We start from the raw sequence: 21240 nt of genomic DNA, 5'->3' as shown, positions 1-21240 counted from the left end.
CATTTTCTTCTTAAACATCAAGAAAATGACACTTTTCTGATGCGTATGGTCACTGGTGACACGAAACGGATTCTGTACAATAACGGCACATGCAAGCGGTCTTGGAAACAGTGCGATGAACCACCTCAATTCACGTCCAAAGTGAACATTCACCAGAAAAAGGTCATGCTGTTAGTGTGGTGGGATTTCAAAGGTGTTATGCATTTTAAGCTCTTAACAAAGAATCAAATGATTATTCAGCTGTATACTGTCAGTAATTGGACAAATTAAACAATGAAATCAATCAAAAGCCAGAACTTGGGAATTGTAAAGGCGTTGTGTTTCACCAAGACAACGCAAGACCACACACAAGTTTGATTACCCGCCAAAAGCTGTTGGCACTTGGTTCGGATGTGTTGCCCCACCCACCGTACTAGCGTGACCTTGCATCTTCAGATTACCATTCGTTTTGCTCTTTGCAGAATTTCTTGAATCATAAAACATTCAATTCTGATGAGGTTATAAATCGACACCTGGTACAGGTTTTCGCTTCTAAAAACGGGTCATTCTAGCAGCATGGAATTATAAACCTTGTTGAAGGATGGCAAAAGGTCATCGAACAAAAGGCGCAATACATTATTGACTGAATTCTTATTTTTATAGGAATAAATCATTTTTGAAAAACATAGTAAAAATACAACGACTTTCCGATCAACCTGATAATAAACACAATTCTTCATTTAATCTGCCAGCTTATGAAGTAGACTATTCAGCTCACGATTCTGCATGCTGACAAAATTATACTTTGAAGCTTATCTACAGATTTTTACAGCTTATTATTGGTGTTTACCTCAGTGTTATTGATATATAACAATATTTGGTACTTTTCTGTTTTGCCGGCGCAGGCGATAAAGTCGCCAATAATGGTACAACCGGAATATCCTCGCTGGTAACCTTTTTCACCTCATTTTCAAAACATGTCACAGCCATTTCTTATAAGATTGATTTTTTATTTCAATACAGGCATACAATTACATAGAACATTTACCAGACAGTTAAATTTTATTTTTCAATCGCGAACCACAGGACTAAAATTTACAAAAATTTTGTGGGACCCCATAAGTATTGCGCAAATCTGATATATGTGCGAGTGAAACTGTCAATTTTTTCCCTTGTACTGTAATATACTATTGCAGTTTTAGGTCTATAACTTTAATTTCTAATTTTAAGACATAGAACAATGTGAAAATTTTAAATAAGTAACAGACAAAATGACAGCATCACGTGCAAAGCAATTTAAAAGGAACGTTTATATTATAAAAAGACTGCGTCGAAATGTTTTCTTTGTCTGTATTGTCTCATCTTTATCTATTTTCAGATACATCGTGTAAAAATATTTGGTAATTGTAAAATTATTATAAATTAAAGAAATATCAAAACTGCTAAAATTTTTGGCGACCTCCTGCCGCAGGTCCTGCGACCCCCAGTTTAAGAAACCCTGCCCTAAGGCCATTCATGGCAATTAAGTCACTTAGGATGCAATCACACCACTCACTCAAAGGCAAAAATATAGAAAAGGCAAAGTCAAGGAATTCATGAATGAAATAGAATGCACTAGCAAAGTAAAGCACTGCAGTTTTACATAATTTCTGATCTAAATAAGCTATTCGTACAAATTGAAATAATTCTTGCATTTAAACTTGTATTTCAAATTAAGATTTAACTTGAAATTAACGTAGACAATTACTGAGAGAATTAGATTTTTGTAGTATAGTTTACGTGAGATGAGATAATTTGGGTCACCTGATATGAACCGAAGAATTGGGATGTTGAACCACGAAAGCATAGTAAATTCTTAAATTAATATCTTTTTACAAATTTATTGTCTTTATTTATTGGCTTTTTACAAAATTTTAAATGATATTAAAATATTTATGCCTTCAAAATAAAAAATTCTTAGAACTAACATTTGTTAACATTTTTTATGTGTATACTGTATGTTGTCGCCAATAAAGTCTGCTTGGAGAGATCTGTGCCGGCAAAACTGAAAAGTTCGCAGCCCACAAGTGTGAAAATTCCATAAAATGAGAAAGTCACTCTTAAATCTTGATCTGCGTGTAACATCATGAATCTTGACACTATGTACAAAAGTATAACATTAAGAAGCTGTGGTGCTGACTGAACCACAGCTTCATGATGTGTAACATCATGAATCTTGACACTATGTACAAAAGTATAACATTAAGAAGCTGTGGTGCTGACTGAACCACAGCTTCATGATGTTATACATTCATATGTTGTGAGATTGTTTTGCTTATGGATAAGTGGAAAGCTTCAAAAGCCTGTGCAAACAGACAATTTCCTCTTCCCATTATTGTTAACATTAAAACACTATAAGCTATATAAATAAATTATTAAGATAATTTAACAATACGAGATAATACACAAAATATAGCAAAATAATCATTGGGTGTATTTTTTGGTATGACTTGATATTGAATTTTTAGCCATAAAAACACAATGACTGAGTGTGAATGTAAAAAAAAAAAAAAAAAAAAAAAAAAAAAGGGGGGGGGAGCATATAAAAAATACTTAAAACTGGCTGTGGAGATTATTTGTTGATACAAAACATATATAGTATATTCATGAGTATTTTAATTTTTAGCTTAATTTTTTAGAATTAAAAAAAAAGAGAGAGTGGAAAAGCACTAAAAGCAACACACAAACTGCAGTACTAAGAAGCATAATTAGGGTTTCACACAATTTATTCTAAATTTATGAACTGTAGTATAAATTTTTCTCTTATCTAACTAAAAACTTTAATACAAAATGTGCTCAACTGAACCATAACAAAATTAATTTAACTACTTGTGGCATACAGATCTACTGATAATTAAATGAGCATTAACAAGATATTCTGGATCACTGCAAATTCACTTAATACTGCTAGTATATAAATATTGTTTAATAAATTCTATTTTTGAGAGGAGAATAATAATCATTCTGGGCATAGGATATTCATTATAGCAGAACTAAACATCCATTTTTTAGACTTGGACCTCCATGAAAATATGCTAAATAAGAGAAAATTTGCTGCCTTTTGAAGTGCATTTCAATACACAGAAAATATGAAATAAAAATAATTATCTTACTTTTATTAAAACAGCATAATAACACAAAATGTCTTTGGGCATCAAATGCAACAAGGCATAATCCTGAGCATTCTCAGCAATTTCTTTGGCTTCTGAATCATGTGTAAGAGCCCAGTTGAGTTTTTCCACTAAATTAGATAAATTTCTATGGAAAGGCACATAATGAACCATTGGCTTCAAATCATGGTAAAAATGTTCATAAAATTCAGAATCTTGCTTGAGTACAAGGCTGCTTCCTGCCAAAAGGTAAGGTAATCGATAAGCAGCAACTGTTCCGTCAATGTTGATCTGATACCTATACTTGAGTAGATAAAATATAAAAATAAAGCAAGTAACTCAATATACATTATTTATCATATTTTTTCAATGCTATGACACACTTCTTAATTTCAATCCCCCCAAAAAAAGAGTTTCTGACTCCAACAGGGAGGGAAGGAAACAAATGAAATTAAATTCATCCATAGTGACTCACAACCTTTTCCCTTCATGTACCCCTTAATAAAACTTTGTAATTAGAGAGTACATCTAACCTCTTCGCCTTCCTTTCAATATTACTATAATACATATCTTCATACTATTTTAATACCATAAAATTAAAAGACTGCAGTGAATAAGAAAAACGTAATCAAACAAAAAATGTATTACTGAATGGCAACATATTGATGCCTTGCCACTTATTTCTTCATATTATTCTTTTGTTGGGAGAGGAGCAGGGAGCAAGACAGCCTTCAAGGAAGAATCTATCGAAAGCTCAATAAGTTATTTTAAAGAACAAGTTAAGAATGATAACTTTTCGGTTATTTTCATTGAACACATTCTTGAAAGAATTTGAAATCCAGTTATTTTCCTCACTTCTTTTAGGAAAGAGATGTTTAAACGACTTTAGAGTCCTTTTAAGTGGATTTGTTAAGTTGCTCTGTTTTTTTTTAACACATTATTCCTAAAAATTTAATTTTTTGATCATAATATCAGTTTTGCCAGAAACTTGTTGACTGTGTAATCCTATAGCAGTTATTTCTGAAAATATGTCATACAGGTATGCAAGTCCATGAAGACATTTATCACTATGAAATTTCAAACCTAACTAAAATGAGCCTGTGTGCAGGGGAATATCAGCCAGTTGTTTTAAGGTACTGTTTACTCTTTCAGCAGCCACCTTATTTCTGCATGCATAAGGTTACCCATCTCCTCACATTATACTTTAGATATTTTGGAGTTTACTGCATTGGATTTAATGAAATTAATAACTTTTACAGATTCAATGAGTAATTTTCTGAATAACTGTGATAAGTGTTTAGAAGCTAGCTTTGCCGTGAATGCAGCAATAGCTATAAATTATGTGGGGTGTGACCTCAATGAAATGCCATCAAAAATCTAGTATAACATCTTGCTATTTATCGCAGTTACACTGAAATTGGCTCAGTCAATGCCCTTGTCACTGAAATAATCATTAACACTATTCAAAAATATTTTCCCATGTGCATCTTTTTGCTAGAGGACAGCATAGTAAGAGATTTTTATTTACATATATTAATTTGTTTACATGTATCGATTTTGCAATAAAAAAAGCAAAGACAGAAAGGTTCAATAACCAGTGCTCTCATGGAAAAAAAAAGGGAACTACTTTTTATTCTCTTAATTACTGTTGATCTAATATCGTCAAACACGCTCTTGATTCTCCAAGAAATTATATTACCGTAATTTCCGGAAGAAACGCCGCGGCATTTACGTATTTAAAACTTAAATTTTCAGCGGGTGCGGCGTTTAGGTGCACTGAAAATAAAATATTTCCTATGATGGTCATTGTACATAGTTTGGATGGCCTTGTCATTGTGCATAGACTGGTGCTGTTCCCACACAAAAGACCACTCAGTTGCTTTTTGCGAACGTTATTTTGTTTACATTCTCTCCCTTGAACGGCCCTACATGCCTTTTATTCACCCTAAACGAGATCTCAGAAAAATAACATTCTTCCCCCTTTCAAATCAACATTCTCATCAGTTTGAATAGTCTCTCTCCTCTGTCAAAGAAGATTCTTTGCCTCTGTGATTCGATGAATCTTCCAGGACCCATCCTCTCCCCACCCCTACCTTTTCTGCAATTTTTTTCAAAGGCGGATACGACTCCACCTGCCTCGCAATAACGAACTCTGACGTATTTCCCCTTCACCATGAATGGATTTTTCTTGGCATTCTGCCAAATACAGATCCCATCAGTTTGGGTACAAGTACTTGTTGGATAGTTTTTAAGTAAGAAGGGAGCGGAAAATTTTTGAAAATGTCTCTAAACGGCACAGAAGCTATACATTTCTTAACTTTAATTTATTTTTGAGTTATGGTTTCATTTCATGCATTTTTCTTAACTGGTATGTCATATATCAGGACTTGAGTTTTTGCATCTATACGGCCCACGACGATGTCACCTTGATCACATTTTAAAATGCCACGCGCAATTTAATCTATTGCGGCGTTTACGCTGATGCTGCGTTTCTGTGTAATTTTAATTTTTTTCCCGCCATTTTTCTCGAGTGCGGTGTTTACGCTGATGCGGCCTTTCTTCCGGAAATTACGGTATTTGAGATGAAAATGATGTTAAATTCTTGAACTTATTTTCCAGACTTGCACTAAACAGCATCTTCAATACAACAAGTTATCAAGTTTTCAGCTATCATATAGATTTTATAGCAATTATGTAATTTATTAATTACAAGACAATTAAAACACATTTTCATTGTCTGTGTTAGTTGATAATTGATAAGATTTACACCAGGATCTTTAGACAGCTGCTGAAAAATGTTTATTTCTTTTTATTTTTACTTACTTTTACTTTTTATTTTAATAGTGTTTCAGTTCAAAGTGACCGATATCAAAGGTTTCATTGATAAAACTCTCCATATATCACAAAAAGAGGAGTGGAATTATACTATCTCTTGTGAATGAAAATCCATAATTTAAATATTCATCAGAACACCTGCTTTCTTTTGGGGAGAAACATTATCTGCAATTTTCTTGTTACTGGTCAGCCTATCTCTTACATGAGTCATAGCTTCATTCCAACTTTTAATGGGCAGATTGACACATTCTTTGGAAATGTTTTGCACAGATGGCAAATTAAAGGTGTTATCTATGGTGCTTTCTGTTTTGTGCTAGGATTTACTTTTAAAATATTTATCCATTTTTATATACACCACACTTTACATTCATCAGGAGAAAAAATCTAATTTAAAACAAAATTCTAACCTCAGATTGATTTGATTGACATAACTGTAAAGAAAAAAAAATCAGGCTACACCATGATTCACTCAGTATTAAAAATATGGTACGCACAAATTCACATACTGGCGAACATGGCTCCAATCTTTCTATATGATACTCAGTGAAAGGGTGGTAAAGAAGTCGGTTATATGCAATGCATAAGGAACCAAACAATATGACTGATGTGGGCAGGGCTAGTTATAGGTAATTACATGGCATTTGTACACACTTTGATCAGTAATGGTTACAATGAAAGTCCTTGCATTGATTTCCTTTTTATTTAATGGTATTTAATTAGGATTTACTGTATTTTGCCATTACAGTCGATTCCGGTTAATCAGACCACATCGGGAGGTGATCGTTTTGGTCCTAATAACCAGCTGGTCCGATTACACGAACATGGCCTATGTTGTAAGACGGGACGTGCTATACGTAGCAAACAGTAAATGTACATGTAAATCATGTACTAAAATCTAATTATGACCTTTATTGCGCAATACACACATATGGCGAACATACATGTACAAACAAGAACTAGAGTCGAATTTTTATCATTGAGAAAATTAATTTAGAAACAAATTCTAAGAAACGATCTCCACGATACTCAGCATGCGAAGCACAATAAAAACAAGTTCTTATCAAGTTCCAGTCAACATTTGAAGAACATTTATCCAATGTATCTTAACAACATTTATCCAATGTATCTGACATGTTCTCTTACTGGATTGCACATGAACGAAATCGCCACAAATATCTAACTCAGCAATGGAATTGCCTTCATTTCCCTCCTGCATAAAATACCAACGTAAAGTTTTAATGTATTTCCTCGTATCCTGTGTTGTTACTCGCATCAACTTATTAGCGACATCATCATCATCATCACTTTCTTGGTCTTCCAATGCTATCTTGTGTTTTGCTACAACAATTGCAGCGTCGTAATCTCCATTTTCATCGTAGCATTGAAGCTCGTTGTTGATGGATAAAAATTCTTGGCAATTTGGTACTTGTTGAAGTTTTACACATCCGTTATCATTTTCACTTCCAATGAGCATGCCCACATCCATCTCCAAAACCAAGTGCTTAAAGCCACAGTGAGAAAAACAGTTCTGAATTGCCTCACTGCTCACTTTTCACCAGCTGTCGGCCACAAATATAACTGCTTGTAGGATGCTAACCTTTTCACTGACTTCACTTGCTTTTGACGATGAGATCAGCAAATTTTCTTCAATTGCTTCAAGGATGTAATTAATCAACATTCCATGATAAAGGGTCTTCAAATTCTTTATGATGCCCATGTCCATTGGCTGGACCAAAGCTGTGGCCCTGGGAGGTAGAAATTCCAGTTGGATGTTCTTCAAGCAATCTAAATGAGGATGTGCTGCAAAATTGTCAAGAATAAGCAGCACTTTTCTCGACTGGCGCTGTAGGCTCTCTGTCTCAATCCTTCAACCATTCTTTAAAAGGTTCAGAGGTCATCCACACATTTCTATTCGTACGATACACAACTGGTAAACTGTCTATCCTAAGTCTGTAGCCAATCAACAAGAGGTGTATCAACATCCGTCCTGTTATGTCACAACTTCTGTCTCACCTCACAGCCTCTTTTTGGCCGGTGCTGTTGGAGTGAAAGGATTGCGACGCAATGCTCCTGGTACGAGTCTTATTCCGTGTGTATAATAAAATATATTTTTATATTGAATGCTGTTTCATTCAATTATGCATTCAATTATGGAGTCAGATCAACATTATGGGCTTTCCCTGCAGCACCTGCAGGCGAAACTCTCACTCACTGCTCACTCCACGAAAGCAGTTTAAGTTTGGCAATCAAATGAGAACTCTCATGAACTCTAAAAAGATTGTGGCCATCGGTTCGGGAAATGAAGAGGGCTGTCCGGCTCTGAAATATAGCTCGAGTTTTGCAGGACAGATCTGCAACATCTTTAAGTTTTGTGGAACCAGCAATATCCATAAAGTGTGTATGTGCTGTGAGAAGTTCTTTAAAATGCCATGGACTATCAGCCTCCATAAAAATTTTAAGTTGTGATTCATAAAATCTACACGTTTCAGGTTTCGACCATACAGCCAAAGTCTACAAATATAAGTAGGTAAGTACCTTTGAGTTTTTATATTGAGGCAGTGAAGTAATTTAATTAATTTTGGTAATTTAATTTTTACAATGTAACTGATTTTGCAGCAAGAAGGAAGCAGTGCACAGCAGTCCAAGGAGGCTGAAGAATAGCGAGTATGTTATGTTCAGGGTGAAATCTTAATTAAGACTTAGTTTTGGTTCTCAATGCAATTTGATTGGATAATTAATACTGCTGTAAAATTATTATTGGCTGTTTTAGTTCCATTTACATCAACAGAATTATGAAAGTCATATGACATTGATTAGTCTCGAAATGACACACTGCAAAGAGAGATTACTGTCTTTAGAATAGAGAATGGAAATTAATTTACACTGCTAATTTAAATTATAATTTATATTTTACATATTCTTCATTTCATTCATAGAGAGAGAGAGAGAGAGTATTGTTAGGTTTTGATCATAAATTGTGGTTATATCATGGCAGTCTTATCAAAAGTTACAAAAGAGGATCCTCTTTTGAATCTTGGAGTCCTCTTTAAAAACCTTGGACGAAGAGTTAACGGAAAAGTTCAGACCTCACTTGGGACAATGGATCTAAGACAGTTTATTCTAAAAGGAGGAACCTGTGAAAAGTCTGTTGGAAAATATCACTTCAATGAGGCTTGAAAAAAAAACAGGAACAGAATAGAATTTAAAAAAGAAGAGGAAGACAGGCAGGCGAGAATTAGGAAAGAGGAAAGATAATTTGAAATAACCAAACTAAAATTGCAGGCTACTAATGAAAATGATCTATTAACTGGTAAGAATGAAGGAAGTGTGTCTAGAAAAAGCCATTTTAATGTCCAAAAAAGATCCCAAAGAGAATGATATTAGTTTGAATCTAGCCATATTTGAACACCATGCAATGCATACAAATCTAAACCAGTCAGCATGGGTTTCTGCTTTACTAACACTATTACCAATTGATATAGTTCAGGTGATTATGTGAGAGCCAGAACATGCATGCTTATAACTACGCTTATGTAAAAGGGATAATGATGAAAAGGTTTAAACTTAGTACAGAAAAATTTCACATCAAATTTATGCAATTCTCCCTCTCCAAAAAAAAAAAAGTGCTCAAACCACTCAGAGGAATTTTGCTTTTGGAATTAAGGAATTATTTTAAAGAATGGATCACAGACTTGGAAATTAAAGATTTTGAACTTTTAAAAGACTCGATCAAATGAAATATATATATATATATATATATATATATATATATATACTAAAAAAAAAAAAAAAAAAAAAAAAAAAAAAAAAAAAAAAAAAAAGGTCACTCTTGTTTATAATTCAGAGCCACAAAAGGGCATTTCCGGAATTAGCTGTATAAATATATAAATTTTGATGTATTCGGTAATCCCGCCCTCAAAAGGGTGATAAAGGGTGATAGTCTGTGGAATGCAGAGAGCAAGAAATTAACCCATCACTTAGTTTTATATGCACTTTACTCTACAAACCGATGTATCTGATCATCGAATGGGAGTTATATTAACACAAATCTCCAGCTATAGAAAAGAACATCCTATTATATTCCTGAGTAAGAAGTTTTCAGAGGTGGATAAAAAGGTACTGTACTACTGAAAAAGAATGTGATAGCATCATTTTTGATATCAACAAAAATTACTATTATCTGGATGGACAGGACTTTACTATGCAAACTGATCATAATCCTCTCATTTGGTTATTACTAATGCCAGAACTTGGTTAATGCGATGGGATCTTGCTCTTCAGCCATATAATTTCACAATTATTCATTGTTCAGGAAAACTTACTAAGAATGCTGATGCATTAATCTGGAAAACTTGAGATTATATTTCTCTATATCTTCATTTTCTTACCGTATAAATCTGTGTAATGTTTTAAGGATGTATACTGTATAATATGTGTTTGCAGAAAAACTAATATTCTATTTTGTCTGAGTGTAATTAAGCTTAGTCACTAGTAATTGTATTACGTCTACTTTTTACACTAGCCTCAATGTTAAGTTTTAATACTTGGTACTTAGCCCATCACAGTATAAATATTTGTGTTTTATAGTCATTTTTTTGGCTGACTATGTGTCACTAGCAGCACTAATTAAGCAAAGATATGCTGAACTTCAATGACGACCACTGTGAGGGAAGAAATGCAACAACACAAGTATGTGTTATTACAGAACCTTTGGGAAACAAACTCCATTATCCATTTTGGGGCCGGTGAAATTGATCAAGAATGATTCATTGGCTGTATATCCATTACTTATCTGGTAAGAGTAAGAAGACTTTTTTGGTCTGAAAAATGCTGGAGATTATGATGCGTTTGAGTGTTGGGAAAGCTGTTGTCTTCCTGTTCTGTAATAATACTTTTTTAATTAACAAAGAAAGCCTATGTTAAGCTTTTAAATAAGTAAATAAATCTAAAATTAAAATCTGTGAAGTAATTTCCATCTCGCAAGCTTGGTGATTGTGGATGACAATGTGGAGAATGAATTTTTTCAAAATGTGATTTTTTTAAATTTCTTTTTTATTATTCATGATATAAAATTGTAGATGAATTTTTTAAGAGAATTATTTAATTTGTTTTTCCCATTAATTTATATGATAAATTATTTTTTCTTTTTAGTTCATTAATCATTTTATGAGTTAAAAACCTTTCATATATTTTTTAATTTTATTCTTTAAATGTTTAAATTAAATTACTTGAATGCTTTTAAAATTTTTTTCTGCACCTTGATAACTCAAGATAAATTGCTTATCCCATGATGTTAGTGAGGTTTCACTGTAAATAAATGCTGCTTCTCTCATTTTTAGAGTAGCTTGAAATTAAAAAATATTCTAAATATTGCTTTCTATATGAAAGACTAAAGGGTAAATTTTTGACAGAAGTATGTTCAGCCCTTTGTTTTTTTAAATAAAAGTTTAAAAAATGAAAACTCTGTATTTTAATGTAATGTTACAAACCAAATCTGTTAAATCACAGTTATAATATATCCATATATGTGAAGTTTTAAAATTCAGAAAAAACATTTGTTTTCTCATTTAATTTTTTTAATCAGATGAAGGCATATAAAATTTTTCCTTTAACAAATAGTCACTTTAAAGATCTTTGCAACATGAATATATTAAAATTGGAACAAAAACTTTTTTTTTTTGGGGGGGGGGGAGAGAATAAACAAATTTCAAAAATTTTTTTTTCTATAACTAAGAGCTTTATAGTTTATAGACTAGATTAAATATCTATATAGTTTATGGTTACACAAAGCCCAATATACAATAATTGCAAAGATGTTCAAAAATCATCTCCAAAATTACCAACACAGTAATTAATTATTTAAAATTAAGAAAATAAAGATGTAAAGAGAATACTATATATATATATATATATATATATATACACTACAGTTGTTTTTAAAAGTTGATCTGTTTTTTAATAAGAAAAACACTGTAAATATCATTAAAATACATTTTTTCCATATTCTACATACTTTAATTGACTTATCTATAAGTTCCATTTTTGTTAAAACATTTGTCATACCATTCAACAAATTTTTGAGTTCCAACGTCAAAGAAATCTGCCACATGTGAAGAAGCCCAATTCATGACTGCAAATTTCCCTTTATCATCATTGAACCATTGGCTACCACGAAACTCCAAAGAATCCCTTTAAGTACCGAAACAAGTGAAAATGACTTGGTGCAAGATATGAAGAAGTTGGAAGATCCAGTTTCGAAAAGATCTGATTAGACCCTGTATTTGTGCAGAAACATGTGGGCTCTACTGTGAGCATCACACTGGAAGACAGTAGGGCATGCCACTTATTTTGCATAGCACAGTGGAGTTTTCTCAAGGTTAAACGATATGCATCAGAATTGATTGCTATGCCTCTTGGCATGGTATAAAATCCAATCAAAAAATCCTTTCTCTGTTCCCTTTCAAGCTGAAACTGTCTGTCTGGCTTTCACTTTGCTTGGCAATGATGTAATCACCATGTCATAGACTGTTGCTTGAACTCAGGATCCTGTGAGACACCCAAGTCTTATCTCCTGTAACAATGTAGTCCAAAAATTCATCTCCTTCCTGACTGTATCAAGTCAAAACAATAAAGCAAAGCCTTATGTTTTTCTTTCGTGATCATCAAAAAGCAGTCTTAGAACTCACCAACAGCACTATTTTCCATAATTCAGTTTTTCTGAAAGAATGATACACAAAACTAACTTTGAAACCTGTGGAAGATCAACTGATAACTGTGAAATTGTTAATTGTCTGTCCTCTCAAATTTTGTTGTCCACCTCCCAAACCAAATCTTCAGAAATCAGAGAAGCTGGCCAACGCATAGCTCATCATGTATATTAACTTTAACATTCACATCCTTAACCATCTTTTCCACTTTGGAACTTTACTGTCACTCTACTGTTTTCCATTATTAACAACCCTACTGTCTTCCATTATCAACATAAGACTTCACAAATCTGATGGTAAATTTCTGCTGTTGCCAAGTTGCTTGCACTCAAGAAATAAATTACAGATCATATTCTCTCAGTCGGCGAGAGATTCAATTTTCTTAAACATTGTAAACTTCTACAGCTCAACACACAGACAGATCATATAGCTGCAAATTGCATCTAAATGTGTGCAAAGCATGCTAGGAGTAGACATGAATATGCAGCATGGTCATCGAGCATCATTCTCACTCTCATTCACAAGCAGGCCTTATTTAAAAAATAACCTACTATACTGTGTGTATATATATATATATATATAGTTGAGGGCTTAAATTGTATTTTTTCACAGCCAACTTCACACTTAAGCTGCATCATCGTTATATATTTTGACAGCTGATATAGCAAGGCCTTTTTGTGAAAAAGTTCGATTGATTCTACACAGTAGTTTCTGGTTGGTGCCCTTACAAAAACGGAAAGTGAAAAGCAGCATTTTCAATACATTTTACTTTTTTACAATCGAAAAGGTAAAAATGCTGTTCAAGCAAGGAAAAAATTATCCAATGTGTGTGGAGAAGATGTATTGACAGAATGCCAGTGCTAAAACTGTTTTGCAAAATTTCGATCTGGCAATTTTGATCTTCAAGATGCACCACGTTCTGGAACGGCAGATAAATCTGATGAAGACACAATAAAGACTTTTATTGATGGAAACCAGGGAATAACATCTCATGAGATCGCTGAGAGATTAAATTTATTGAATTTGACCATTTATGGTTATTTGAAATGCCTAGGTTTAATTTCAAAGCTCAACATATGGGTTCCTCAAGTTCTTACGGAAAGCAATTTGTGCCGTTGCATTGATATTTGTGATTTGCTTCTCAAATGCCAAGAAAATGATCCATTGAGTTGCATCACTGGGGATGAGAAATGAGTTGTCTACAACAATGTTAACCCCTTTGCGGCGGGTAGCGCAAATGCGCGCTTATCGCGGAGGCCAGCAGTATCTTACGCATGCGTCTGTCCAGGACTGGGGGCTTTTTTGCTATTAAGCCTAAATCCACGAAATTTCCAAAGTATCAAAGCATTGTTTAATAATGCTCTATAGAGTATTTAAACGGCTTATGCTTTATAGAAATTTTTATATATACTTTAATTACCTTATTTCTTGTTTAAATGCATATTTTACACATTTTATTTTCATTACTCACCATTTTATGACTTTTAACATTATACATCTGAAAACTAAATATATTACTTAAAATTCTCTTTTCGTATGAAAAATTTGAAAACAGGGATTTACACACAGTCCTATGTTACATTCCTTGCATTTGTAATAACTCATTTGCCGTTTTGGAGGATTTATCCGGGAATGTGAACAAACGAAGCATCGTCGTCTCATTTTCTTATCAGTCTCTTCTGACTCTCAATAAAAAAATGGCATTGCAAGCATGGGATTCATTGAAAAGTACAATTTGATTGTGGGTTTCTTTATAATACTCATCAAAATGCTTAGAGCAAAGAAAACAAACACTTCTTCCACTGTAACAGGTAAATACTTTGAAGAAATTGCTCCAGATTCATCCTCAGGATATTTACTCCTCTGATACAGATTAGTCTCTTCAGTAATTAATTTCATTATTGTATCATCAAAATAATACCTAAAGAAATCAATTTCTTCTTCAACCGAATTATCCACTTTAATTCCAGGAACAGCTTTAAATGGTAATTCCGATAAATTTTCTATTGTGGATGACCATGGAGAAGTACTTGCTTTCGACATACTCGGCATACAGATGTCCGAAATGTCCTCATCATCATTAGATTTGCCAGATTCTTTATGATCAGAATATATCATAATATCACTATCACTACTATCAGAATCTGTTTCAGAATCAATATCTGAAATATTTTGCATCATTTCTGCTATTTCATGCTCTGTTAAACATTTTCGACGCTTCGACATTGCAACGGTAAAAACAGAAAGAATTCACGTCTAACAAGATCTAATTATTTTCTAAAAACTGAACTGCAAACCGAAATACTCAACGCTTTAGTGAAAATAAAACTTCTCTACTTACAATAAACAACTACCACGTGCGAATTTAAAGAGACGTCATAAATCACGCCATTCGGAAAGATTTATTTCCCCTTTTGTTTATATAATCAAAAACACATGTATGTGAGTCATGCTTCTCTCATTTTGAGTAGAAGGTCTAATGTACATGTATCTGAAACCATATGGATATACAGTGCAATCTTGTGGCAGAAATTATAGTTTTTAAAACGTTCCAGGACACTGGCACAAATCAGTCGGGGCTGAACGGGAAAACGCTCTGGCACGCCTGCGTGTCGGCCGGGAAGTGAGTGTGTTCGTTGCTCGCACGTAGATGTGACAGTCGCCGCGAAGGGGTTAAACGTAAGGTATCATGGAGTAAAAAAGATGAACCGGCTCAAAGCTCTTCAACAGCAGATATTCGTCAAAAAGGGTGATGCTATCTGTTTGACGGGATTTTAAAGGAATAATTTTTTTTTTAGCTTTTACCAGACAACACAACGATCAATTCTGAAGTGTAGTCTTGTTCTGAACAAAATGAATAATTCACTTAAACAGAAAAGGCCATAACTGATCAAAAGAAAATGTCTAGTGTTCCACCAAGATAATGCAAGACTTCATACAATTTGGTAACTCGCCAAAAGCTTTTACAGCTTGGATGGGATATACTGCCACACCCACCCATCATATTCTCCAGATCTGGCACATCCCGATTATTATTTTTCTGGTTTCTACACAATGTTTTAGAAGATAAAACTTTTACTTCAAATGATGAGGTCAAAAATCACCTGGATCAGTTTTTTGCCGGCAAAGAATTTTTTTTTTTTTTTTTTTTAATGAGAGTGGAATCATGCTACTGCCAGAAAGACGGCAAAAGGTATTGGACCCAAATGGACAATATATAATTAAATAATATACTTATTCACTATAAGAAAATCTTCTTTCAATTTCATATATATATATATAAAACCCAAAATTACTTTCCGAACAACCCAATATATATATATATATATATAGTCTTTAACCTTTTGGAGCAGCAGCTCTTGGTAACTTTTAGGCGAGCTTTCTACAATTTTTATTTTTTACTTATTTTGCAGCATATTGCGCAAGATGTTTTCTTGACCAAAATTGTTATTACTGCTTTGCTTGATAAATTATATATATATATATATATATATATATATATATATATATATAAAGACATAAAGTAAGAAATTTAGAACAAATATTTCACAAAGACCAAAAATTGAAATTCATAATTAATAAATTTCAAATAAATGCAACAAAGAATTTAAAAATGTTAAAACCGAAACACTTTAAACAAGAAAAACTCCATTTCAAAAAATTAATGAAATTTAAAGAAAAATGAACAAAAACAGAAGAGGAATTCAATCAACTTCAATGCTACTTTATCAGGGTGAAGGAACATTGAAATCAATTTAATTCTCTCTTCTACAAAAGTTACTGCTTTTCTGTATCCAGAATTAGCTGATGAACTATTTTAATCATAATAGTTCGCCCGAAAATTCTGGCCCTTCCCCAAAGCAAGGAAAAAACAAAATAATTTCTAATTAGAATAATTAGAAAAACCTTAAAAAAAAAAAGAATTCTGTTTTATAAAAGGAGAATTCTATTTTATTAAAATTGAACCTGAAAAAATTCTCAATTAAAGTTTCTTGTTCTCAACAACCTCTCCGTCACTTTCTTCACTATCAGTAGTGATATCTTCTGGATTTAGAACCATACTATAGAATTTGTTATGCATTAGCTGGCTGATGATTCAGGCCTTCTGAATTTAGAACCTTCTATAGATTTTGTTGTGCATTAGAGGACTGATGATTCAGGCAATGTCATTAGAAAGAAAAACATATCATCTTCATATATTACTTATCTACATTTATTCACAAATTCCATTTGCTTTTCTTATATCTGAAAACCTTCAGAGTTTCAAGTATGTTCTAAAATCAAGTTACCTACAGTTAAATCATTACATATATTAAAGAAAACAAAAGAGTTTATATTGTTACAATTAAAAGGATTATCAATAAACTGGAATTTTATATACATTTTTTTTAATAAACAAAGCAAATTAGGACTTAGTTCATCTGTTAAATATGATCAGAAAAATTACATTGGAATTATTTAAAAACATGATTTACCTTGAAAAAATCGAAAAATGATATGTATTCTGCTTTTGGCCCATATTCAGCTTCTTCTTTACGATAGAAGAAAAAATTTGTCAGAGAAGCATTTATTAGTTCAGGATTTTGGCGTGAAATTTTTATAAGGTCTAATCTCTCTTGTCGACTATCACGACCTCTCCAGAAAGCTACTTTAATTTTCTCTTCCCATGGTGGTCCAGAATTACCCATGACAGAAAGGATATCCACCATAACCCTGAAAAGTAATAACACGAATTTTACAGTTTTAAACATGGAGATGTATAATTATAACAATGACTCATCATACAATGACTGATTAACAATGAACTGCTAATGCTACTTTATATCTGAAGAAAAAAATGCAGAAAAATCTTCATAATGATTTATTAAAAATGAACAGTTCTTTTGACTTTCTTATTTATTTGGAATTTTTTCATCTTTATCCATAAAAATTAATAGCTGGCATTATTTATTAGAATACATAGGGGCTATAATGTTCCTATGTATCCTAATAAATAATGCCTATCAGCCCCAACAAATGATTGCTTTAATTACTTGAAATTAGATCTTAAGAAAATGTTAATCAATCCAACTTTTTAAAGCTATAAATTATTCATTTCAATGAATTACATGAAAAAGAAAAGTAATATATAACAGGCATGAATAACATTTTTTTCATATAAAATTGCTTCCACTGTTCTTCCTGCTCAATATCAACCTGTTTACTCACATTTAAGTTTATTCTTCTCATTTATAAACTCTTTATTCCATTCCAAACTGAAGATGCATTTGACATATTAAATAAAAACATACTTACTGGTTAGCATAGTTGTGAAAAGTTATTAGAACATTTGTGCAGCTTACTTTGAAAAACGCTTAGGATTTTCTATGAATGGTTAAAATCTAATGTACACAACAAACTGCTTACATTACTTTTTTTATGTTTTCAGGCACTTCATACAGTCACATGTTCAGTTTATAAATGGATAAAACCTAATGTACACAACAAACTGCTTACATTACTTTTTTTATGTTTTCAGGCACTTCACACAGTCACATGTTCAATTTAAAATTTTTTCATTCTTTTTGTTGAAATGAATAACATGATATAGTCATGAATTAAATATTCCAATAAATTCTATATCACTGTCATAAAAATTCAAAAGAATTCATACTCACATTAAAACACAATGTCGGACTAATACAAAAAATAGTCAAAAATGACATTTTATTTTTGATAGCAGGTTATTCTATCTGCACCATTATCCTGTTATACCTTGTTCAAAGAACATAGGAGCACTTTCTTCAGTTCTCTATAAAAATGAAAACTGCCCAGTGACAAATCAGAACTGGGTCTTACTTGTTATTGCAACCACCTTAGTATTAGAAGTTGTCAATTTTCAGAATGTGCCATACTCTGGGAACCATGTGCATAATCATTCCTTCCCTTCAGTTAAGCAATGATGCCATTTTTTTATGTATTCATTTAGTTGTATTCCAAGTTTCAAAATCTCTTACACACAAATTATGCTACTTTTTGCTTTAAACATAATTTTAAAATACATGCTTATAAGATTTACCAGAAATAAAAGAAACCCCAACAAAATTTCTGCAGGAATACAGAATTTTGCCACAAAATACTATACAGAACAACAAGCAGATACATTTTGTAAATAGCCAGTGCTGTCGAGATTTGAGTGATGCCAAATTTTTGCAATTCTCCAATTTTTTTTAAAGCAAAAACAGATTACTGTAGAAGAATAACACAAAAAAAGGTTACTGATAGACTTGAAGTTTTTATAGATAAATCATGGCATTTATTACCTTAAACTCAATTTTAAAATATGTATTTGTGTAATTTGCAAGTAATGAAAAAAAATTTCTGCAAGCATACAACATTTTGCTGCAAAATTGAGAGATAATTGTGAGATTAAAATAATAATGAGATGCATTTGTTATACAGCCACTACACAATGTCAAACTTGTATAATTTTCTGATCTCTCAAGCAAAATATATCACTGTGTACTAGGGAAGAAACACAGCAGAAAAATATTAAAGAAATATTTTATAAAATGTCAATATATAATATAATCCTTATTTAATAATTATAATTTATCTCTTAAAAATGCATTTTCTTTTGATGTATTGATGATGTTTACCAGTTTACAATACATATTGATAGTTTGCGACTTTTTTTAGAATTCATGAAAATTGACAATTTGCACTTAATAAGTAACTTTCATATTTCATCTGTAAGAAATCATTAAATTGCACCAAACTGGTTGTGTTAGTACAGAACTACCCATCCATCTTTGTTAATATTTGCAGACTCTTAACTGAAGGTAAAAAGTAAAGGAGGGAGTGTTTTCACTACATTATTGAATTAGAATGCTCATTTCTAGATTTGTAATGGAAATACCATGACTCCCCATTTATCGCCATAAAAGCATTACCTACCTAAGCAGAATGCCTATGATGCTCCAATGAAAAATACATTTGGAATTTTATGTTTGCTCAAAGAATATAGTAACAGCTGTACACCCATTTTCCTGAAATTCAACACAACCAAAATTTAGACCTATGCAGTTGTAAACTGTTGAAGTCTTGGAATCCTCTTTCTATTTATAAGTATCTTACACCATTAAGACACATCATTTTCAATTCTGTTGAACCTTTTCACATTCTGTTGAGCAGTGAGAAGTTGATGAATTCCCCCCCTCCCCCCCGTACTACTTAACAAGGTTAAAGTTTACATTGTACATACATACTGCATTTGCTCATGGTATGCAGTAAGTTCATTTTCTTCTGAAACTAGCAGATGATTCCACTATAAGTTTCATGTTTAAGCATTTACAGTCATGGATACTACCGACAATAACATATCATATGTAATTTTATATTTGCATAGCAATTCCAGTTAATTTGATTCTTGCATGTTCATTGAAATAATGTTATACAATCCACTATGTTTTCAACTCTGAGGAGAAATAAACAGATCAAGAAATATATATATATATATAGTGTAATCATCTACAATGATTACACAAACAAATATAGTAGCACATAACAGTACAGGAAGTATTTACAAGATCTCCAGCTAATAACTCTCTGATTTCAGCTGTCCAGTCACCAAATGGGGGGGGGGTAATGCAGAGTTTAAAAATCTCCAGGAGAATCCTCAGAACCAATGGAAGAGTATAGAGAACTTTAATTTTTTAATGACAATTTCTAATATATTTATTTAATATTCAATCATAAAGTAGAAAACTTTACTAATATAAAGTCAAAAAAAATCTGAATGAATTACAATAAACATATCTGCTAAAAAAATAAATTCAAATGATTTTTTAATCCACATAATAAATTCAATCAATAATATTTTTTTCATTGGAAATCTTAAAATTATGAATTGATTATTTATTAGAAATATTCATAATGTCTATAAATATAATATCAATTATATATTAATTAAAAATAATAAAATAAAATGCCTAATAAGCTGTGCTTAATACCTGCCCATCATTTCTAGAGTAGCTTCTGTTATATCATAGGTAGGCATTACAATATCTTTTGTAGATTCCGAGCCACACCATGACAAGATAGGTATAGGATTTTCATTAACTGATCTTTGTTCAAGTGGCCAGTCACCTAAGTTTACAAGGAATTCCATATCTGGGAGATAAACCTATAAAAATATTTTAGATGATAAATATTAAGTCATAACAATGAACATTTTTAACACTCAATTTTGAAATTACACAACTCACAGTCTAAAATCAACTACAGAATAATTATTGATAAATCATAAACAATTATTCTGAACAGAAATAATTAAATAATTTATTACTACTATATAAAATTGTTTAAATGCGTTTTGCAATGTAAAATGACAAAATGCATACTAAAGAAACCAGTTTTATACACTTTAAAAAAAATATAATTAGTAATAAAATTTTAAAAGAAACTCAAAGAATTAAAATTAAGCTAATTAGATTAATAAAAAACTTACAGCTAAATTGAATTTTATATTCCTGAAATGTATATTCATTTAACAATATAAAAGGATGAAGAAATCCGAAGCACTTTTATTA

General features: G+C 31.9%; 1 protein-coding gene across 2 annotated transcripts in view; it reads right to left on the bottom strand.

The window, feature by feature from the left end:
- Positions 1-21240, bottom strand: part of LOC118205523 (protein O-glucosyltransferase 2-like) — a 77183-nt gene that overhangs the window by 9677 nt on the left and 46266 nt on the right. For both annotated transcript variants that reach the window (XM_085813913.1, XM_085813914.1), the window contains exons 5-7: positions 20662-20834; positions 17146-17383; positions 3132-3431 (exon numbers count right to left, since the gene is read on the bottom strand). In XM_085813913.1, coding sequence (XP_085670039.1) covers positions 3132-3431; positions 17146-17383; positions 20662-20834 — 711 coding nt within the window. The remainder of the gene's footprint in view (positions 1-3131; positions 3432-17145; positions 17384-20661; positions 20835-21240) is intronic.

This window comes from Stegodyphus dumicola, chromosome 3 (assembly GCF_044657685.1).
Source record: "Stegodyphus dumicola isolate Sdum_Otavi_A_Nest chromosome 3, ASM4465768v1".
NCBI lineage: Eukaryota > Metazoa > Arthropoda > Arachnida > Araneae > Eresidae > Stegodyphus > Stegodyphus dumicola.
This window is presented reverse-complemented; position numbering and strand designations above follow the sequence as displayed.